Below are 24,016 nucleotides of genomic sequence, written 5' to 3' on the forward strand. Positions count from 1 at the left end.
CAGCCAGTGAACGGAAGGCGGGCGGACGCCTCGGCCAGCGTCGAGAGCCGTTCACACCCGTCTCCCGGCCGCGTAAAGCCGCCGCCACCGGACCGAACGACTCTGTTTACGCCCGCCAGCTGGGCGTCCCACTGCCCCCGCCTCATCTCCGGAGCCGGCGGCGCCGGTACCCGTCCACGGCAGCGTCGGCTGCGGCGTCAGTGTCCGCATGAATCTCCCGAGTCCCCAGACCAGCGCTCTGTCACGTAAAACCGACAGATGTATTCGATCGGAGCCGGGCTTCCCGACTCTGCCTCCACCTCCCGGCACCACCGCGCCGCCGCGCAGTACGGCGGCCGGACGAATATGGCATCGCCAGACATTCTTTATCTCGGCCGCGCTTGGCGTAGCTGCCCAGCCTTAGACGGTATCGGCGCCGCGATCTCGGCCGGCCAGGACGACAATGCCAGCGCCATCTACCGTCTATCCAAGGAACTAAGCCTTCCTCCTCACGCCACCAACGCCAGCGTTTGATCGTTGGGACAATCACGCCAAACTAAAGAGCCAATAGCCCCGTCAAAGCGGGTCTGCGCGCCACTAAAAGCGTTACCCCAGAGCGCTTCAAAGGCGCGAGCCTAAAAAAATCCGTTCACACGCGAGCCGCCAGTCGCTGCATCGTGTTGCCACTCGTCCTCTGACGCTTGCTGCGAGATCGCCCGCCCTGAGCGGCCGCAGCCGCGCGCCTCGGCCGCTCCACCGGTGGCGACATCCCGCCGCTGTATCGGCGACACAGCCTGCTGCTCCACGGCGCGGCGGCGGGGAGCGTCGCCGGCCACTGACCCACCTGTGACGGGCAGCAGCTCCTGAGAGCGCGGCCGCGCCTGCAGCACGGCGGCCGGCACCAGGCCGCTCATCTCGGTCTGGAGCAGGCGCACCTGACAGAGCTCGGCCGGCGGGGGCGGCGAGCCAGGCCCGCCGCACTCCAGCACCTCCACCTGCTGGCCGCGGCTCACCGACAGCTCGCCGGCCGCCTGGGCCGTGTAGTCGGCTACCACCCACGTCACCTCCTGCCGGCGCACGCGGCGTCAGGTCACCGGTCACGCCGCGCAGACGCACGAACACGCATCAGATTACGCAGGCAGCGCTGCAGACACACGGGCGTCGAGACGCCGCGTCGGTTCACGGCTCACACTCCACAGACACGGGCAGGTAGCGCCGCGTCACCAAGCACCGCGTAGATCACAACACACACAGGTGCCGGTCACGGCCAACTATTCATCAGTTGTACGCACGTCAGCGCACAAACTCGCCAGTCCACCGCCGTCACGTGACCAGAACATGAAGTCCCTGAACGGCCGTTGCGCAACGTAGACGTCCGGATGTGGTTCCCAATTTAGATTTCTGGCAGGCGCGGCGTAGCAACAATGTTATGCGACCTTAGGAACTGCTCTGTGGCGTTTGTTCAGGTTTCAGTAAATGACTTACCACCAAGTGTGTGGAATGCCGTTCGTTCAGGTTTCAGTGAATAATCCATCCCCAGGTGCGAGCAACGGCATTTCTTACGGGTTCAGCGAAACAACTGCCCTCAAGTGTGTGCCATGGCGTTTGTCCATGTTTTGATGCACAGCCCACAGGTGCCCGGAGCGTTGTCACAAGGGGAGGCAGCTGCCTATCAAAAGCAGTTTGGGGCATTTACAACGTGTCGCAGATTGCTCCACTTCCGGCAGCAGACAGCCAGCGGGGTCGGAGGTGGCCTGTTTTCGTGGTGCGGCGGCGTCCGCCGCCACCCCCGGTCACCGGCCCGCACGCGTCCGCGCCAGATAGCGCCACACGGCCGGACGCGACACCGGCCCACCGGCCGGCCAGCGCTCGCTTCACCACTGGCCGGCGCCCCGTCAGCCCTTCCCCGGGGCTGAAGACCGCGCCCGACCAGACGACAGGACGAGCCAGCCCCGGACGGCTATTATTATTTCGTATCATCGGGTGCTGACAACCGAAACCGAACCGTCCGTGCCGGGTCTGACAGAGCGGGCCGGGCCGGCAGGTCCCCGTCCGCGGCGTCAGCGCGCCAGCTGGCCCCAGCCTGGTTGGCCGCCGACGGCCGGCCCGGCGGCGCCCCGACGTGACCTCGCACCCCGTCGACGCCGACCCGTCAGGGCCGCCCGTCTCGCCGTCTCGTCCGACGACGCGTCGCCGGGCGCCGTGGCGCCTGTGACAGGTGACGCCGACCGGCGGCTGGGCGGCTGTCAGCTGGCCACGCGTCACAGCCGTGAGGCCGCCAGCTCGCTCGCTGCCCGGACAGAGGTGAGACGCGGCACGCGTCTCTCACGCAGGCGCGCGGCGCGTTGCCGCCGTGAGGCTTCCGGCTAGACGGACGACGGCAGGGAGCGGGAAGCAGCCTTACGTCAGCTTACGCCGAGCGCCGCCCCGATGAGTGCCTTTATTTATGCGGCGAACCCGTCCACCTGCCACTTGGCGCTATCGTTACCAGACATGTACGCCAAGGATGCCACCAGACGGCTGAGCGCAGGCGAAGTGACAAAATCCGCGCGGCCCCGTCCCGTCTGCTCGCGTTGAGACCGGTTACCCCGTGCCATTTCGCAGATGATTAATGGCGGAATAGTTTCCGGTGCGGTGCGCAGCTGTAACAACTTCTCATGCATGAGCCCCTTTGATTTAGTCGGCGGCAGACATCAGCCACCGGCTACTCCGAAACGCGCTTCCCATCGCTGATGGTTGTCGCGAGGAAGCGCCAGACGGGTTTAGGGTGGCGTCGGCCACGCGAGGAAGCGCCGGACGGGTCCGAGGTGGTACCGGCCACGCGAGGAAGCGCCACTCGCCCAGACGCGTCCGCGACGGACGGCGAATACGGTCCCTACGGGTTATATCTGTCTACACACATCTGTTATACACATTTGTCTACCATTGTTCATTGCCTCCGCTCCAATTTGCCCGCAGAACTATCACCCCCCCCCCCCCACCCCCACCCCCTATCGCGTTAAGCCCATATTGTGGAGGGAGCTACACAAAATGGGATAAACGTGGCCATACGGATGGACCGCAAGGCTTTACATCCAGCGATGGTAGTTCGATTCTCAATCCTAGAAGCTTCCAATGGCCCAGCTGCTGATGACGGTGGCGGAGTCGTGCGTTCACGAATAACAATACAATACATCCAGCACGCGTTCGCGTTATGCTTGTCGCACGCCTGCTTCTGTGTGAAGCCGAGCCGCCTGACGGAGGAAAAATCCGCCACATAAATCGCTAGCGTCATAATTTATCCCAGTTACAAGTGTTGTCAAAACATTCGCTCGGATTGATGAAAAATCTCGCCCAATGCAAACTCCGAAAACCAACCTACAAGCTCGACGAAAATTGGACGCTTTCACACATCGACAACAGATGTCTCTGGCCCGGCAGCTCCAGAATGACGGTCGTCGGCTAATTCCTCCGTTTTCTGGCTAACGAAAATACAGCGGCGCCTGCGCCTGTTAGTGAGGACGCGCGTCACTCGACCAGCGGCGCTCCAACAATAACGAGCCGTCGCCACAGAAATAGCGTGCTGTCGCCGTCGCCGCCGCGGCCGGGCCCGACACGACAGACTGGACCGTCGCGCTCGTCCCGTCCGCCTGCCGGCGCAGGCCGCTACCACCGTCCGCGGCCGTGGCTGAAGTCGCCGCACTCGACACGGGTCTCGGCCGGCCACTCGGGACAGGGGGACGGAGATGGGAGGTGGTGGTGGTGGTGGTGGTGGTGGTGGTGGGGGGGGGGGGGGGAAGAACTGTCGCGACAGGCCGGCCGGCGCGCGACAGACACCGACCAGACGCCAGCCGTCACCGCCGCACCCGCCCACCGGCGCGGCGATACGGCGCGACGGCGCGGCGCTCGGACGCCCACCGGAACGTCCCCACCCCACTCTCCACGGTGTGGCCCGCTGGCGGCGCGGCGGCGCCCCGACCGACACCGCCGGGGGCCGGGGCTCCCACTCCGCCGTCGGCGGCCGCCAGCTCCCGGCCTTCATTCACGTAGAGTCCGGGCCGACTGGTGTGTGCGGTGGCGTGGCGCCCGGGCGACGCGCTGGCACTCGGAGACGCCGACAAGTCGGCTCGGACCACCACTCAGAGCTGGGCCGGCGGTCGTCCTGGCGCCCCAGGGGACACACGTGGCCACGCCGGCGACAAACAATAGCCCGAGCGGCGGCCGGCGGCGCTGCCGGCGCACCAGAACGCGGGATGAAGCGGAGCCGGCACACCACACAACAACGCCCACAACGCCCGGATAAATTGGACCTCGGGGCTGCGCCAGTATGGAACCAGAGAAAGCGTGGCTCATCTGACCGCGGCGCCGGGTTCCCAATGGTCGAAGCGCGTCAGGAAAGTTCTGCAAAACCAATTCCAATTTTGCGCAGACCGCCTTCCAACGACCACACAGACATGCCTGGCATTGCAAGTCCCAATGGATTCCCATCGGACCGGCCATCCGCATTAAGCAGGGGACACACAGGCTCACTCGAAAATTCGCGCTACGCTATTTGAAGTCCCAGCACAAGTCGAAGAGGAAACATTTGCATGCGGAAAGTTGCCAGGCCATTGGCTCGCGTCTGACGAAGTTGCCAGGCCACCGCGGCGTCGGCATCGGCATCGCGCCGGTGCGGGCCCACGCGCCTCCTTCGTCGCCCCGACCGTCTGCCGGGCGACGGCAAATCAGCGCACCAGGCCTGCCACGATTCCCACGGCCGCTCGTCGGGACGAGGCGCGCGGCGGCGGCCGTCCGATTTAGCAGACAGACGCAGAGCACGACCGGAGCTGGCGGCGCGCCAGCCGCGACCTGGGCGCCGGCGGGTCCGGCTGCTCCGGCGGCCACAACAAACACGCTGGGGCCGCCGACACAGCTCGGCTTTGGCCCGCATCGATTGCGAGGCGCCGCTTCTGTCGCGGCATCTTCCGACAGGGCCGCCCATCTCATCCGGATTCCCACCGCGGAACCGCCCAGTACCCATTCGCATTCAGCCGAGCTCCGCTGCCACGCGCACGTCACGCCCGCCAATGCTCGTTCACATTCTCACTCGGTCTAAGAGAGCTGGACAGTGGATCCCCAGTCCAGGTATTACCGGGGCAGACGCCGCACGCCGTGGACGGCCGAGCAGGCTGTGGACGCTGTGTTGGGCGCGGAGCCGGCGCGCGTGAGACACCAGCGGGCGGTGCGTCCGGCGCGCCGCGGCGCTCGGTGCCGACGGTCGCGACGGTCGGATGTAGCCAGAGCGTCGCTCCAGCGCCGGCAGTTGTCATAACAAGGCGGCCGGCCGCCGCCAGAAAGAACAGCACGGCTGTCCGACTTCGCGTAACGTTAACGAGACCACCGCCGCCTAACAGGACAACCTAATGGTCTCGTCCGTATCTCGCACCGCGGCTTGCGCCACACCCGCGGTGCCGACGAAACACGGAGGCTGCACGTCCGAGCAGGCCGGGACATCGTACGTCCTGTTGGCAGGCTCTGTGTACAAGCACTATTCGTTACTATGAACGGGTCATTTGTAAGATCACCACCTTCACCGAATCGACGTACATTCCATTCAAACCGACGCAAAGTCAGACTTTCAAGCGCTTACCATTCACATTGCGCCCGATGCATTTTCATACTAGTTGAAGTGCGCCGGTTGCTTGTCAGATATGCATTGGGTCGTGTAACATGCATGTGCCCATTCAGTGCCGCGAGCGAGCCCGCGGCGGCAGTCCGTCCGCGCCGAGCGGCGGCACGGCGCGACTTGCGTCAGCGCCGCCAATGGCCGTGTTTCAGCAGGCACCGTCCGCTACGAAGCTGCCCATCGACCAGCTCCGCCTCTGTCCACACTCGTATCTCGCCGCCGACCGCAAACGTCGACACCTAATAACCGCCCCGGCGACGAGCGCGGGACACGTACGGGGAAGCTCCGCGTAACAAGCGGACATTCGACCGACCGGCCTCGCGGATGGACAAAAGACCAGCGGCGAGATGAGCTCGCACCTCTGGCGCGACGAAGCGGTAACCTACGCTTGGCCTACGCTACGCCACCAAGGCGGCGGCGGCGGTCTCAAACGGATACGAGAGTGGCCGACCGGCCACGCGACAACCTCGCTTCGGGGCCCAGCCGAAGCCGCGGGGCCCAGCCCGGCGTCACGGCACGCTTGGCCCGTGGTGTCATCTCAAGTCGTCACGCCACGCCGCAGGGGCCGCTATCGACCGGCGACGCCCATCACAGCTGCACGACAGCCGAGCGTCTCCGGACGGTGTTCCCCCCTCCCCCCCTTCCCGCACGTGACGTGCTGCGAACCGTGGCCTCATGCGACGCGACCGCACGGCCCAAGCACGGAACGGGGCGGCCGGCGTCAGGCAAGACGACCAACGGAGGCGAGAGGCGTCCAAACGCCCGGCTGCTGCGACAGGCGAATTTGGCGAGCAGAGCCCGATCCCTCCAAAGCGGTGGGCAGCGGAAGGCGTGACCCGACCGTGTCTCTACGGCGCTCCCTGTGGCAGACAGACCCTCGGACGCCATCGCGGACACCCGCGGCGCCACATCCCGATAGTCGCGCTCGCGCCAGGAGACAGGACACCTCTCTCTCTCTCTCAGCACGCGGCCTCTCCCGGGAGAGGCCATCTCGCGCTCTGTCCTCGCAACGGTACGATGATCCACGCTCGCGTGCACGGGCCCAATCTGGCCCATTCGCCAATCGGCCTCATCTGCCAGAACACAGCGCGTGTAGCAGATGCTCACAAGGAAAGATTAATGGCCGCGCCCCACCATCAGCTAGAACAGCGGAAAGCATACGAAGGAGATACATGACAGCTGGCGTAAAACATGACAGCCTGCGACGCCGCGGACGGGGGGAGGGGGTACCACCCAGAGCGGCCTGGCCCGATCCGGTCGGACCTGGTCCGGCCGGGCGGGCGGAGCCAGCGGCGGTGACAGTCGCCAGAGGTGGTGTTCCCCCCCCCCCCTCCCCAGCCGTGATGCGCCGTCGACAGCACGCAACCGCGCTGCCCCGCCTGCCGTCGACGGCGAGGGCCAGGGTGAGACCGCGCCCAGCCGCCGCCGGAGCGGGCTCAGCCTCAGCACCGCCGGCGTCGCCAGCCTATCAGCTGTAAAAAGGAAGCACAGAGCACCACTGCGCTACACTTCCACTCGATGTACCGCGCAAAACCGCGAAACTCATCGCCCAGTGCGTGTCGCCCATCAGCCTGCATTTGAAGACATGGCTGATGCGGACATCCGATCCTACAAGGCGCGGGCCGCGACTTCTGCCAACAGACGCCTAGTGTAATAACAGCCAACAGGCATCACCACCGCACACAACGCCAAGTAATGGCGTACCATCAGCACAACAAACATGCCGAACAAACAACAGTCGGTGCTCAGCGACGACGCACCAGATCACAGGCGCCGCGCCGTGGTAAACGCGCCCACCGGCACTGTTCAACAAACCATTCCCGGCCGGTTAGCGGGCACTGAGCGGGCCCGACGGCCCCCTTCCCCTCGCACCGCCCACGGCAGGGGAGGGGGGGGGGAGGGGCAAGCGGCAATCGGAAATGCGCCCGGCGCCTGGATGACGGAAAAATGAGACTGCAATGTTCCAACATCTGGGTGACGCGCGGCTTCGATGCGGCGACACCTGCGCTGGCGCGACATTTATGACGCACGGGGGGACAGCCGATGATTGCCAGTCGACGGACGCACTGATTGGCGTTGGGCCGATCGGCGTTCGGCCGACGGCCAATCGGAGCGGCGGCGGCTGACCGGACCGGCGGAGACGGCCACCACATGACGACACGCGCACTAGGTCTGCCGCCCGGCGAGCTGAGCGGCCTGGCGGCGGTCGGAGCAGGGGCAGCGCGCTGGCACGACAGCGAGCGTCGGCACGTCATCCATAAAGACACGGCCACAAAAGGCCATGCGTCAAGATTACGGGCTCGGGAGTGCTTAACGGGACACGAGGGTACGCTCCATTTTGGGTTTCGTATTAAGAAACGGTGGCAGGGCGCGGCTTTCTGGCGCGTCAATCACTTTTTTTTCTTCAACGCAACATAAAGCCGGGCGTTGATATGTGCGTAGGCAAAAACTTTTGCCAGAGACAGAGCACGCACGTAACAACGGCGCAGTTGTGGCCTTGCCCGTGTCTCAAGCGGCGGGACGACCACGTCACGCCACCCGGGCTGCGCAGGCCAGACGTGGCCGAGGATAGACGTCCGCCCGAGAACAGACGTCCGCCCGAAGACAGACATCCGTCCGAGGATAGACGTTCGCCCGAGAACAGACGTCCGCCCGAAGACAGACCTCCGCCCGCGAACAGACGCCTGCCCGAAGACAGACCTCCGCCCGCGAACAGACGTCCGCCCGAGGACAGACGTCCACTCGAGGATAGACGTCACGCCTTCCACCCGAGGATAGATGCCCGTCCTTCCGCCCGACGATAGACGTCCGTCCTTCTGGCCGAGGATAGACATCTGTCCCTCCCACCGAGGATAGCCGTCCACCAGGCTGAGCGAGGCGCTCCGGCGGCCAGGGAGGAGCGGCCTTGCGGCCGTCCGGGCCCAGCAGCCGCCTATGAATATGGAACAGGCGACGCCTGTCGAGGTGTCGTCAGCCGACCTGCCTCCTGCTAACGGGGAGTACCGCCCCGCTCTTGCACCGAGGCGGCTGGTGTGCCGCGTGCGCTCACATTTTGCGACTGGAGATGAGCGAGTAGGATGTCGGATGCAAGGGACAACGGAGAGGGCCGCCAGCGGCACAGACGGGAGGGCACAGGAGCTAGAGACGGGACGGGACGGCGGGGAGAGCGACCTGTAGCCAGAACACTGAGGAGGACAGCCACGGTATTACCTACGTCCAGCGACGATGGTCGCCCGCCGGGCAGAGGGACAGCGGCGGCTCACCTGGCCGCGAAAGCCACGCGGTGTGTCGATCGTGTGCTGCCGGAACAGCGGCAAGCTGGCTACGAACGACGACTGACGGAACCACGGCAGCGAGATCTTGCGGCGCGCCTTCGACTTGGCCGACATGGCGGCGGCGGCGGAGGGGGCGGCGGCAGCGGCGCGCCGCCCTCCGCTCGACACACCACTCGCGCGCGCGCGCGCGCGCGTGGCGGCCGCGGCCACGGACAGTGCGTCGCGCTCCGACGCCGGCAGACCACACAGCGGCGGCCAGCCCGCCCCGACCCGCACCCACACTGGCGCGCGACCGTCCGCACTACTGCCGGCCGCCGCCGCCGCCGCCGCCGGGTCCGGCGCGACCGACGCGGCGGTCGGCGCCGTCGCCGCGCCGGCCCGGACCGGTTCCGCCGGTCGGCCGCCGGCACCGAACCGTCGAACAGTACGGCCCAGTCTGGTTGGTCGAGACGCGACTCGCGTCGTTTTCTAACGAGCGTGCTTGATTGGCAAGGCATTCCTAGCCGGCCGGCACTGCAGCTAGTTCGACATAAGTCGCTCTTTATCTCATAAGCTTTGGCGGAACTGTTTCGGCACTTGGGCCTGACGCGGAAATAGCAGCGACGGAAATGTCCCCGGACGGCCTGAGTGGCCACGGACATGTCTCCAGACTGGGCAGACAGTTGCGACCGCGTCTCCAGGACGAGCTCACAGCCGCGTAATGTCCGCCGGCTGAGCTGACGACGGCGGCGTCTCCAGACCGAGCCGAGCTGCTGCGTCCCGGGCCATGGTAGCTGACCCTGCCTGACCGCTGGGGATCCGGGAGGTCTGGCGAAACCAGGCTGAGCCGCCGCGCCGCCACACAGCGCCGGCTGAGCGTCCCGGCCGGCCGGCGCAGGCGAGCCAACCGGGACGTCCGGACTGGACGGTGTCCGGGGAGCGCGTGGCGAGGCCAGGAGGCGGCGGCTCGCCGCTCCGGGCAGCCGGGCCCGGTCCGCTCGCGGCGGTCGAAGCCGGCCGGTCCGGAGGTGGTCGTGAGTCAGCGGATCGCACACGGACTCCGTTCCCGGTCGGGTGACGCCGCCGCCGTTCCCGACGGCCATTGGCGCCGGTCACAAACAGACGGACAGCCGTTCGGCCCGTGTCGAAGCGTCTGGTGACAAGAATGCGAGCGCCCCAACACAAGATGCGAAATCAGCGCGAGGCTGACAGCGCGGACCAAAGGCATACCGCGGCATCCTGGCGCTCTGAGCCCAAACGCAGCCAGCGCTGGGTCCTTGCCCCACCCTACACGCCAAGCGACGGCGCTCGGCAGCAGGATTTACGGTCCACCGACGGTACAGTCACTCCGAAGTATGCACCGCTGAAGGCTGGCGTGCCGCGCCCTAAGTGCCTCGCGCAGCCAAACAGCCCCCTTCCCCCCCCCCCCCCCCCCCGCCCTCTGACGGCCTCAACACCGGGCTGAGCCGGCGCTTGGCGCATAAGCCAAGCGCAAGGGGCGATCATGTCCCAATCTGAGCGCGTCTCATTGTTGCGTCGCGCAAGATTGAAACGGCACCGATCATCACGCCAAGCAAGGACGTCGAATCGAACGCAACAAAAACTTGCACAGGCCAGTTCGGTCAAAACAATTTTGTCTTCACAGACACTGTTCCATCGCAGGACACCTCACCAGTCACGTAATTCACTGAAAGAAGTCCATCGCGTGAGCCTGGCCATTCTGACTGTAGACGCATCAGCACAGCAAACTGCTCGCAACAGTCACAAACTACATGCGTCCAACACTGCCAACAGGGCACTCACCGCCACCGCCTGGCACAACGCCGTGCAATGCCCCACCACGAGCACTCGGCGCAAACAACACATGGTCGCCCGGCGCCGGGGACATCCGGACGGCTCCCATTTCACGGGCTCCCCGGCGAGCGGCAAATCGCACCGACAGCGGGCCGGCCGCTCCCGGAATAGGTCGGCCCCCGGCGGCGGTGACCCCGGCCGGCGCGCGGCCGCCACTGACCTTGTCCGAGTCGGAGGCCAGGCTGGCCGAGCCGAACGACTGCAGCGAGCCCAGCTCGTTGTCGGCCTCAAGCTGCAGCTCGTCCAGGTGCCTGCGGGCCGGGCGGCGGCGGGTCAGACCGGTGACAGGTCAGCGGGTCAGCTATTCGCAGCCTGCTCAGGGTCACACCCCGACACGTGTCGGCAGTCCACGGGCCAGCGTGCGTCGCAGGAGGGAGGTGGCCGCGAGAAGCCGCCTCACGCGGCTCCCCTGCCGGCACACCCGGTCCCGGACGGCGCCTCCCACTACGCTGGCGGCCGGGCGGTCTTAAGCCGGCCTCGTCAGCGGCACAGAAAGTTTACGGCGGCCGCGGCGGAGGCTGTAAATGTCAGAGCACGGCGGACGCCGTCGCCGAGTTCGGGCTCGGTCGTGGCTGCGCACACCTGGATTACGGCCGACAGAACGACACACACGTCGGCTGGCAGGTGTCTGGACAGGAGACACGTGAGACGCAAACATCGGCAAAAAACGCTCTCACGACTCGAATGTGCTCGCGGTGTTAGTGTGCGTGTGTGTGGTAGCCCGAGGCCAAGACGCCATCGTCGTTTGCCGCCGCCGCCTTTACTTGGCCCCCGCTGTCGGTACGAAGCGGCGCCATCCATCCCTCCCCCTCCCCGCTGCAACGTCCCCGGCAGCCGGACGGTGCCAGGCCGGGCCAGGTGGCAGCCCACCCCCCTGCCTGGCGGCTCGCCCTCACGATCCCTGGGGCGCCCCGGCCGTGCACGCCCAGCACGGCACTATCGAGTCCTCCGTCGAATCGATCAGACTGTATCGCACTCCCCAGGCGCATATAACGTGACCGGACTGATAGCCTCCATGCGGTCGACTGCCATGTCGCGGGAACGCCAGCGTGGGCGCCGCGCACACGCGGACGGTACGATAGCACGATATCCAGCCGATTATCAGCAGTGACAGACCAGCCCTCAATTCGCAGAAGTTCCGCTCGACGTCGACAAAGTAGGTCGACGTCGCGGTCTGTCGCAGTGAAGCGGCATTTATGGCGTTCTGATCGATGGCTTTCGGTCGCATATCAGTGGGACTCGCATTGGCTGACGCATCCCGGGAGTAGGATTAAAGACAGCCCTGTCTGTTGCTGGCAGAAAACTAGGCAGCTGACAACAGCTTTCGAAGCACACGCTCGTTATCCCGACCTAGCAACGGGGCCGAAACGACAACCATAAGCCACTAGCGTCGTAAAAAGCTTGCACTGAGGATGGGACGGCGACCATAATAAGACCCAGTCAGCGCCGTCAGCACCAATCGCGCACGAGAGCAGGACGACCAGCTGGGGCACCCCGGGTCACAGACGCGGTGGAGGTCACCCGTCCGCGCAGCGACCAGCGCGTGCAACCGCCGTCCATCAGCACGCCGCGCCCGTCCGCCACCGCCGCGGCCCAGCTCCGCACGCCACGGCGCCGGCCGTGCGTCGACGCCGCGCGCCGGACCGGCCGTGGAGGCGCGCTGGCGCCGGTCGCGCGGCCCGTCCAATTCCGCGCCAATCCGGCGGCAATCAGGCGCGTTACCGCCGTTGCCTGACAACGAGTCGCCAGCCGCGCAGCGCGGCGCCGGCGGCCGACAGGCGTGCGCCCGCGGTGGCGGCGGCCGACGCGATCGATGTGCGGCGCGAGCGGAGCGGCGGCGCTGCCGTGGCCGCCACCCGCCCCGTCCGCCCACGCCACGCGCGCTCGGCCGACGCCTCTCGCCCGTGAGCCGTGGCGCGCCCCGGCCGCGCGCCCGAGACCTAATAACCCACGCCCAGCCGCGGGGAGCGGTCGCAACTATGCGACCTTGGCGCCGACACATCGGCTCGTGACTGCCGGCTGCGATTTCATCCAGCCGGATAGGCGATCGCTGCGCCACATCCGCCGCGCCTTAGACACCACCGTCCGTCTCCACGCCACGCCGGCGTCTGTCTCCGGCGGAGTGGCGCCCGCTTTAGACGGCCCGGGCCGTGCCGAAGCCGGCACGGGCAGCGGCCACGGCACGGACGACAACGCGAGAGGGTGGCGCTCCAAGAAGATGTTAGCGATTCAGCAACCGCTCTGGGGTTAACGGCGATGTGGAAGAGTTTATGGCGGACGTGAGGAGTTCTTACTTCAGTGCGAGGAAAGCGATACTTGGCCATATCGCCCCCCCCCCCTCCCGCCCCCTTGACACCGTCTGCAATCTGCACGTGGTGATCTGAAATAAAACTCAACAGAGCTAAAGAGACCAAACGGGTCCGTACCATACTGTCCAAGGTACAGAATGGCCAAAGGTACAGAATGTCCAAGGTACAGCATGTCCAAAGTTCATAATGTCCAAGGTACACAATGTCCAAGATGAGAAATAACTTCCAAAATGGCGCAGAGTGGGAAGGGCCCGTTTCATAATGCCCAATGTACAGAATGTCCAAAGTACAGATTGTCCAAAGTACAGAATGTCCAGTGTACGCATTGTCCAAGGTACTGAATATCCAAACACCCAAGCTTCCGAACTAGTTCCTACAGCGGCCGCCAGGGTATGAATAATCGCCCTTATTGGCAGGCAGCGTTGCTCCGCCCAGCGCCGGCCGCGCACATACAGTCGACACCATTACCAAGACCACGCGCGTGAGGCTGGCCGGCCGGATTACTAGCTTAGTACCAGATCCATGTCCGCTCCACGACGCATTGGAGCCGGCTGGAGGCGCCGCGCCGAGCATTAGTCGCCGATTGTCAAAGTTGAGCCCGGTAAGGTTTGCCTGCATTTTGGGGTGCTAAAAAAAACCATTGAAAGCAGGCGGAATATGAAATGGAATTATAGCCGCGCTATGCCCGAAAATATAATTGTCGAAATCGACACCAGCAGTGGGTAATTCTGGATGCCGATCTTGACTGCTCGGTTGTCAGTATAATGCAGACATCATAAGCTCGGGTTAATAAGTTCAAACAAGTTCAAACAACAAATAAGTTCGAGTTAATAATCGCTTCCGGCATCATACACTAGCATTGTGCTATGGGATGGGTTTTCAGCAATAGCAAGCTAACATCAAAAATGTTTCGTGGTCAGTAGTGAATATTGTTGAATGAGGGTGAATATTCTTCAATATGGTATTATAGAAACACCCCATATCCAGCACATGCGGAAAGCTGATCGAAACACAGACAGTTATATTTGAAGTAAAAGATGACCAGCACCAATCATTAGGTCAAGGTGCTCAAGACAATGACTAACGCGCCATTTCTAGATGTATGAAAAACGCTGCTCATGTGACGTCCTACGGTGATGCATGCTTACTTGCCTCGAACAAAGTCGACGATTGCGCACAACAATTTAAATATATGAATACTTGGCTCCTGGCGTTAAACCATCTTCTTTACAGCTGGTGTTTCTTGTGCAATGTTGCATCTATCAAACTACGCATGCGATGCGATTACTTAAATCGACATTAGGTATACTTGACGTGTTTACCCATCATGTTCTCCTAGCAACGATGTGCGCACCTTCTGTATACGTGCGCCACTAAGGTGTCCAATGAACCGGTCTGAAATCTTACGCTTCGATGATCCCACCTGAAATGTCCCTGTAGTTAAGTTCCTGAATATTTGATGTCTTACCCCATTTTTTCATTCCATTTTCCACCCTTTGGCGCAAACGTGAGGACCTTTCACCCCCCACGGAACACTAGGTTTTCCTGGAGCGGTCAACTGGAATGAAATCAGGATGAGGACTGCTAGCCATGCTACCCTAAGGTCGTGCATATTGCTTGCGTGGGGTCCCGTATTTACTATTACATATATATATATATATATATATATATATATATACATAAAATGTATACATGTATATATATATATACATGTATATAAATGCACATTTATGCATAAAACAAATCATTTAAGTAGTGGAACCCATGTTACGCTGCGCAGTCCGTAGAAAACGAGGGCTATAAAGAGTAACAAAACAAAATAAAGGCTAAAAGCTAGCACTTCTTTGGCTAAAAACCTAGGGATGTAATGTACTTAAATTTATTTACTTATCTAACTTACCCTACGTGACTAAACTACCCTTATCCACAAACCACTAATTTACCCTTTTATCTTAAAATTTAATGGCAGAAGTTGTTTGGAGGGGACCCCAAACTCTATGGGGCACCACAATGTTGTGTGCTCCCCCCCCCCTTCACGACATACTGAACCCGCCCCTGTTTGCAGTCATTCCGCTGTGCAGTGTTAGCGCGGCACATCCCTGTTCTGACATTACGTCATCTATGACGACGTGCCCCACGTATGAAGAATGCGTTTATTTCACCTTTTTACGGCTTGTTTTTGGACGTGATGAGGAATTACATCGAAGAGGCACGATACAAGCGGCACCGGACACTCGTTTTTACGGGTATATATGGTCACGGAAAACGAGGAGCACTTCCCATTTAATTCCATTTCAAACACATTATGCTCCACGACTGAAGGACAGAAGAAACGCGCAACGCTTTTAATATTTGAGATTTCATGGCTGCTTGTTGTTTAGTCATGGGCGTGCCGACAAGAAGTCTAGTATAATGGGGGCACCATGGGCTTGAAGCGTATTACTGCGGTTTAGGTCCCGTCTAGCGGTACTACAAATAAGGTGTGGAGGGAGCAATTAACTTTATTGAGCGCTCTGTACCGGTATGACAGACATGTTGGGATAGCGTTTCTAATTTTAGCAAAGAAATCTAACAGGCCAGTCTGCTAGGCTCCGATGTAAAACATTTCGTCAATATATCTGATGTACGACCTTGATTGAAACCTCATTTCGAAAGAGAGATGGATGAAAACAAATACTGGAGCTAGGGGAGGTGCACGGCTATTGCATGTAGCTATACGTTCAAGTCGTGCACTAAGTTTGCGAAGAACACCAGGCTATTGTCAAATCTGTGAGATTGTTCTTGGAGACAGCCAGAAAGCACTCAGCGCGATACCGAAGAATGATATGCTATCAAGTTTTCCTCGATTATGCTCACTTTATCGACCCTATTCATTCTGTAAACGGAGTACTCCTACAACTTGTTGCATTGTTTGTCACATTTAGTAATTTCGCGTGTAACGACAGTATTTAAACTATCATCCTGCTAGACTTAATCTATGCTATGTCTGGATTCATTTTTCTTCCAATTATGTGACATATAAGACCATGATCGCACATGCGATACGCCAATAACACTTGTGCGTTTTGGTTCATGGAACTAGCTCATGCCAGGCTTCTTTGCCGAAATCGAAAGAAAAAGGACTGCCATAAAAACTTCGTCAAGCTGTCATATATGCCTCAAACAAAAGCGTAGGAACGTTTCAAAAGGTGGGGGGGGGGGGGGGGGCGAGCTCGGGATGTACTTCAGCAACTCTTCTGGAAAGCGAGCCCGATAACCGGCGGAAGGGGGTAGAGATGGAGGTTGCCATCGCTCTTTATTCAAATGTCATGGCTGCTACGCTAGGTATGCATCTAGAGCTGTTTCTCACTGGTGCACAATCTTGCCTATTTGACTCTCTGTCATTTTGCAATAAGACTATCCAGCTTCCCGAGATTATTTGTCCATTTCAACATTGTCCCTCCTGGGGAAGCGAAATTGTACGAGCGGGTAGGCATTTTGGGTCATTGAGGACGCATCTGCCTCCACAGTGTAAATGCCAAAATACGGCATGGACATAGGCTGGTGAGAATTTTGAAAGTGGATCGATGGCTCACACTGCTTTTAAGAACAAAGCCACATAACAAGGCCCATCTGTCATATGTTCCTTATCTGGGCCCTGCTCCTGTCCGCCGTCGGTGGTCACTGCCCTGGCCCGGATGTCTCCCGCATGACTGACTGCGAACTGATCGTACGTGTTTTGTTGCATACTTTTCGATCAGCGCTATTTCTACATGGTGTATGAAACATGTGTTGGACACCTGCAACAGTATCTTTTCCGCATTGTCTTCCCTTATACCACACCATCGCAGAAAAACAGTTTCCGGGAAGCTGTCTGCCTTAGGCATAGATTGGCCCAACGGACACTTCATTTTCCATCATGCAACGTACGCAACTTGGTCTACTTTTGTGTGTGGGCAAGGGCGTAGCCAGAGCCTTGCCAAGGGGGAACGCATGGTTGACAAAAGCCTAGCTTCTGGTAATCCCCCCCAACATCCCCGGATATAGTTTACTAGTTAACAAGGGACCCGGTTTTCTTCGTTTTATTGTTATTTTTATCTTGCAACCCGAACAGAAACCGGGAGCTACCGTGAGCTCAATTCTGTTTGTACTTTTGAGGTCAATAAACTGCAGAAATCAGGCGTTGAACAACTGCATGGAATAAATTACCGGCGCTTTTAATTTACAATGGTTAAGTTGACTCTTTCTAAGCCGATAGAGTTCAGACGCCTTGTCAAAGTTTTCATCTCAGTTCTACATCATTTGAGGGCATCGCGAATGTAGATTGTACATCGATGTGTTTGATCCAAATTTGAAGATGAAAATTTGATTGCAGATTGAGTGGTCAACAATGTGTATTAGCATGGCCAAGCCACGTTTGTCTGAAAATGTTCACCATTCAGATAGAATCTATGAGTGATACAATTTGTGTCACATGCTTTTTTAGCATGCGCGCTCGCAAATCTTAGGCACAAAAACATCGAAACAAGGCGTTGCAATCTTCATTATCCGCGGAGCGTTAACCCAGTAGCTAACTTTTAGCCGTCGCCCACCGGTGGACGAAAATGATGACGCTTCTGAAATCATTACCTTTAAACACTGTAATTGAATATTAACACAAGTTACGTGACGAAATTTTGAGTATGCGCACTCTAAAATCCTAGAAACAGAGGCCTCGACACCAGGCGTTGCAGTCTCCGAAGGCTGCGCAGCGTCGGCCTAGCAGTTGATACTAAGCTGTGGCCAGTGGGTGGACGATAATGTTGACGCTCCTGAAAAACTATTCTTAAATATTCTTAAGTAAAGTAAAAGTATTGAGCGCATATTTCACGTGTGCAATTTTTTGACTGATGAGAACAACGGATTGGCCCTTAAAGCACCGTGAAGTGGGGCTGGAATCTGGTAACTGAACTGGAAGAGTGAAGGCAAGATCTCTATTTCTCGTGTTTTCGCAAGTATCTATCCATCCAGAAGACAGATTGACACGGCGCCCGTCGTCTGGTGGCACTTATAGTGGCCGAAACTTTTTTGTTTTACGGAAGCTGCAAACCAGACGATCCTTGTCCTTGCTCTCCAGGTTGCGGGCGGGCATGCTCAAGCCTTTTGATGTAATTTGCTTTACTAGCACATTCTGAAAAATGAACGCTCTCTGGCAAACATGGCATGAACTTGCTCGTTTTTAAGCTTATTTCGACCCATCCTATTCAACAATACTTAGACCCCTTATTTCCTTCTGGGTAGGGGGCCTCTTGAGCAGAACATCAGGGTACATTGCCGTTTCCGGTCAAGGGCCGAAGGGCCATTCCGTTCCATCGCAGTGTCTTCTGGTTATCATTCTGGTGGCACGGGGCGGGATCTCCTGGTCGATCCGGAGGCCATTACAAGGATATATCATATCACATTGTTCCCATTTCTGACACGGGAGGCCTTCTGACCCGCGCAGTTAGCCCCGGATCAGCACAGGAACCCTCACTGACGCAACAACATCCCTGATCACCGCAGATAGTTCAATAATTGTCACATATACTCTAGTTCCGTATTTTTCTGTGTTCTTCAGCGATATTGAGTTCTCCCGGACGGTAGAATGTAGATGAAATGGGGTTCTTAATTTGTATTAACATGGCTAACCCATGTTCGTCTTAATATGCTCAAGATCCTGTCATAACTGATTACTGATAAGAGGACTACGCAATATGGTCTTGAACATGCGCACTCCAAAGTCATAGCAACAACAGCCTCGACGCCCAGCGTTGTAGTCTCCAGCCCGTGCGGCGTCGGCCTTGCGGCTGTAACACTAAGAGATGGCCAATGAGCAAACGAAAAAGATGACGCATCTTGAGGGCAATGTCTGGTGAACTAGGTAAATCGGCATGCATGCTACATGTAGTACAAAAGTAAGCCAAATGCAACCTTAATCTGAAAAATGGAAGGGGGGGGGGGCAGTTAACATTGCAAGCCCCCCGCCTTGAAGAGTGGGGGGTCCATGGTCCCCTGCCCCCCCTCCCCCCCGTACCTACACCCATGGTCTCAATGGTCGAAAGGAAAATGCACAGAATAGAGCAGAAAACACAATATATGGTGTATGGTTCTGCACGCAGAGGATGTACACAAAATGTCTTGTAATCTTTTTCCAGTGAAATTGCATATAAGAATAATGCATGGCACTCAGGCTCGTTTAATGAACACCTGGGGACACATGTCCACGGACGGCGTATGCTCACAATTAGGGGAGGAAGTAGTCGACATACATGCACCAATGGCACACATTATAACATACTTAAACTTTTACGTACAGATTTCAGCAACGGCATAAGACAACGCGGACCAAGGATATAAGAATCGCTGCGTATCGGCAAACTTTGACAGAGGATAAAATCGCAAGCACCATCGTGAAATAATGGTTGTTAGCGCTGTTGTTCAGGTAAGGTACGTTCAGCAAGACTTGTCTGCTGATTCATTTGGACACTGATTTCCTGTAACGAATTGCTTTCTGATCTGTGATACAGTTCATCGAAACCTTCCGGCCTAGCCATCGATGTATCGTGCAAGCCATATCATAGTGCTGTGTGCCTAACATTAGGATATAGAAAATTGCGTGCTTGATTACTTTAATACCTTTTCTTGTCAGGATCTGCACGGATTTGTAACAGTTGCGGCCATTCCCAGGCCTTTTGAGTAGCGCGTTACGCGTTAGCTTATTTACAGGTGGCCACGTGTACTACCTGGAACTGTTGATTTATCATAATATTTTGGAAATATTGGCATAGAATCTTGGCGTAGCCACGAGTCTCCCGGTATACAGACGTACCTGTGTTTGGGCATATATTTCATAATTGTGAGAAAAAAATCTGCGTGCATGCGTGCGTGCGTGCGTGCGTGCGTGCGTGCGTGTGTGTGTGTTACAGTAACGTTGTAAACATTAACGGTTGCCACACGTGTAATCGTTGCCTTTTTTCTTTTAACGGGTGATGAATTTCTGGGTTTACTCTCATGCGATGAACAGAGGCAGTGTCACGGACTTCTCTTGTAAGGCGAGCATATCCAAAAAACCGAAGTTGTCCTCAGATTTCGCCCACTTTACAAACTCACTTCCTAGATATATGAAACTAAGCACAGCCACCTCTCAGCCCGGCGCGATCTCATGACTTGCTAAACAGTGCTTCCTATTGGACTGGTGGAACTTTTAGTAGCAGAGACGTCGCCATAGCTCAGTTAGTGCGTGCTGCCTAGCCCACATGTGACGGTGTGGGTAGGTTTGGTCCCCCTGTTATTCGCCCTCAGCGCTCCACATTCGCTCTTTGCCCCATTTCCTTTTAAGGTCTCATCCGGGTGAGAAGAAGGTTATTCCGAAGTATTCTGAGCGTGAGCAATCCGAGTGCGGGTATTCCACGTATAGATCTTCCGGGCATTAAGCCTTCCGAACATACAGTTTTTATGACCCTCATCTTTCCCAGCTCGGGAGACAGGCTCACCGTTGCTGCTTCGTCAACGGCGAAACTGCTTCGTTGCTTTATGAGTTACTGGCTCGGGGGAATCAATGGACAGCCGTAGAGGACAACAGCCATGTTTTGACAACTTATGACAACTTGACGTATTTTTATGCGTTTGGCCCCTCATTCAGAGTTCCTAGTTCACGACTTGACCGATGTCACGTTTACGCACTGAAACTACAGTTAAACACAGTTTAACATTTACGCACTCACCTACGCACTTCTGGATTTTTCTTGTCGACATTGATTTACATGAATATTAATGCATGGTCCAGTTAAATGAGGACTAACATGTCACATGCCTCGGAGCCCGCTTCAAAAGGACCAGGCCTGAGAGCCCCCCCCCCCCCCCCCCTCTCTGAAAGGAGACACCATGTTGTTCAAGAACTCCTCTGGAAAAGCCTTTCCTCAACTTATATCTCCTGGCGCCGCCCCTGACAGACCCAATAAACTGATGTGGGGAATCCACACCGATGAAAATTATCTACCAATCTGTTGATGCACCAGCTAATCGTTTTAAATGGGATCATGTGCCGTACCTTGACCACAAATGGCTTTTCATTGAACCATATCCTATGATTTGTAATGTAGCGTGCTTTGTAACATGTTTCGCCCTTGACCTAGATGCCAGTGATAAATGATCAGCAACAGGCTATTAATCCGATAGGAGGCATAAATTAGTGATACCCATACTTTCCCCTTTCTTGCAACGTTTGCTCCTTTGGACGCTGTAGGCTAATTGTGGTGAAAACGATGATAATTGCTGCGATCACTTAGAATGAACAGCAGTTGCAACAAGAGGTTCCAGCTGCATAAAGCTATGACCAAACAGCAAACACGCCACCGGTCAGACACAAAACAAGTGCCACGCCGGCTTAGGGCAGCGCTGCGACGCTTTCACAGCAGCTCCGCGCGTGTCCAACGCCCCACTCCACCCCACTCGTCTCGTACTCAACGATCACTTGAAAGTCGAGCGCTGCCTCGCTGACCAACAGCATGCGAAACCATCTCTGCACCGGCGTGGGAAATGAATCCGTTGCTATGCGACCCCCCGACGGCATGCATGTAGTGTTCGCACTGGCGCCGACTGTATGCGCTCGGCGGACGCTGGGAGGAGCAACGCTGCCTACCAATAAGGGCGATTATTCACACCCTGGCGGCCGCTCCAAGAACTATTTTGGAAGCTCTGGCTCTTGGACATTCTGTACTTTGGACAATACGCACATTGGACATTCTGTACTTTGAACATTCTGTACTTTGGACATTCTGTACCTTGGACATTATGCACATTGGGCATTATGAAACGGGGCCCTTCCACTCTGTGCCATTTTGGACCTTATTTCTCCTTTTGGACATCATGTATCTTGGACATTATGAACTTTGGACATTCTGTACCTTTGGATATTCTGTACCTTGGATAATATGAAGACCTCCCGATCAAACGGAGCTCCCAGCACGGTGTAAATTTTCCTAAAGCATTGCTCATACTCACATGACATATCCGCTTTCCCAACATCCGTGATTGCCTCCCATCAATGATCTGCTGACAACGTGATAGTTCATGCAATACATTGGCGCACTTCTCATCTGGAGTTCTGTGGAGCAGCAAAGTCTCCAGTCTCAAGCCATCGGATGCCTACCGGCCTGGCCCAATCATCGTTAGACAAACAGCTTTGAATCACGGTCTGCTCACTGGCCACACCCAGCCGTGACTTGCCACAATTCACCTGGCGGTATTAGCCAACTGAATCTTTGCAGATGTACGGAAACGCAACAAAGGTCAACAAGCACGTACAGCTGGCATGCATGAGTGTCGAACGAACAGATGTCGGGAACAACATGCTTGGATTTCAGCCAGCTAGGACCTAAGCTCGCCGACGCCTCTGGCGTGGGGCCGCCTCCAGCCGCGGTGTCGGCTGCGTCAGTGTAACACCGCGAAGTGGCGGACACGGCCGGCGCCCAGTCTACTCCCGGGCCACACAGCAACCGTCTGTCCCAGCCGTACCTACCCTCCACGCCGACGCAGTCCGCCCGGGGCTCCCACTACTGGCCGGGGCTTGAGCGCGACCCCCGCGCCAGCCCGGTCCCCGCCGACCTAGCCGCGTCGGTGCGGCTCACCTGCTCGTCTTCTGCACTTTCCTCGAGGGCGACGGCGGGATCTGCAGCGGCAGCGACGAGCGAAAGCAGGTCTCCTGGATGAGCTCGCGCAGTCGCTTCACCCACTGCTGCTTCACCTCCAGACTGCTGGCCTGCCGGAGCGCCGCACCGAGCCGGTGTTACGGGCCGATGGCGTCACCGACGGCCGGCTCAACACGGCAGCGCTCCTCGGGCCGGTCCCAACCGCGCCCATACTTACCAGCGCCGCGTACGTGCGTCGACGACCGTCGTCGTTAAAGCACGGAAGACGGGATGGCTACGTTTCATGTCCGTCGCAGCAAACTAGTCACGTGTCTATTGAAGTAACCGGGCGCATGCGGGCGCAGTGCGCAACAGCGCTGCCGCCTTGAACCAGCCGATAGCGGGGCGTCAACCCAGCCCGTAGTCCCAGGCCGGGCACTGCGCGACCGCGGCCGACGTCGCGCTACTGGTCACGTCTCCCAGCATGGCAGCGACAGCGGCCACAGTCGCCAGGCCTCTCCCCCGAGAGCTTGCTGGGCGTCCGGCGCGGCGCCGCGGCCGCCGGACGGTGCAGCCGTCACCTTGAGCAGTATCTTAACGTCGTTGAGCGGCGGTCGGCCGGTCCAGACGGCGAACTTGCACTCGTCGCCCTCTACGTGCTCGGTCACGCCGATGTCGGACGTCTGCGGCAGGGGCGCAGCGCCCGGTCACGGCCGGCGTTTGGTGGGGCCGGCGCGCCGCACAGCCGGCCGAACCCGTCAGCGGACCGCGCCCGCCAGCTCGACCTTCCACAACATTCAGCAGCTCCAACACGGGGTCAGGGAGGGTCGGCCGGTTCATCCGGAGGTCAACAGATACCTGGGCTCTCCCGGTGATCCGTAAGATGGGCACAACTAGCACGAATTAACGCTTCGTGGTACTGAGAGCAGTTGGAGGGCCTTCTAGTTCGCAAATGAAATTCGACTTTCGCATTTCCACTCGAAGACATATCAGTAGCATCCTAACAGCGAACATCAACACAGAGCGAGAAATCGCGCCGGGGAACACAATAATCGCTAAAAGCTTTCCCCACTTTCAGCAATTCCACCCTCCCCTCCTTCATTCAGCGGCCCTCTGTTTCATTGGCAGCTTCCAGTCGTGTTCAACTGACATCGCACAGTCAGTCGCTAACTGCCGGCCAACAGTTTTCATCACAATTTGCCCTCCACCTGCCCGGGATGGCTACGAGCGGTGTCTCGCTCGGCTGCCGCGCCCAGGCCCGCAGCGTCGCGTCGCGGGCCCCTGGCCCCGTCCGGCTGCACGCGGGGGGCGGGGCGTACCGCGAAAGGTGCGCCACACCCATCTGTTCTT

The 24,016-nt window shown here is 58.4% G+C and overlaps 1 protein-coding gene across 1 annotated transcript in view; it reads right to left on the reverse strand.

Moving 5' to 3' along the window:
- Nucleotides 1-24,016, reverse strand: part of trio (trio Rho guanine nucleotide exchange factor) — a 147,734-nt gene that overhangs the window by 48,553 nt on the left and 75,165 nt on the right. The window contains exons 33-36 of the mRNA XM_037211990.1: nt 23,248-23,349; nt 22,667-22,797; nt 10,892-10,982; nt 824-1,046 (exon numbers count right to left, since the gene is read on the reverse strand). Coding sequence (XP_037067885.1) covers nt 824-1,046; nt 10,892-10,982; nt 22,667-22,797; nt 23,248-23,349 — 547 coding nt within the window. The remainder of the gene's footprint in view (nt 1-823; nt 1,047-10,891; nt 10,983-22,666; nt 22,798-23,247; nt 23,350-24,016) is intronic.

This window comes from Pollicipes pollicipes, unplaced genomic scaffold, assembly GCF_011947565.3.
Source record: "Pollicipes pollicipes isolate AB1234 unplaced genomic scaffold, Ppol_2.1 Scaffold_3087;HRSCAF=3621_pilon_pilon_pilon, whole genome shotgun sequence".
NCBI lineage: Eukaryota > Metazoa > Arthropoda > Thecostraca > Pollicipedomorpha > Pollicipedidae > Pollicipes > Pollicipes pollicipes.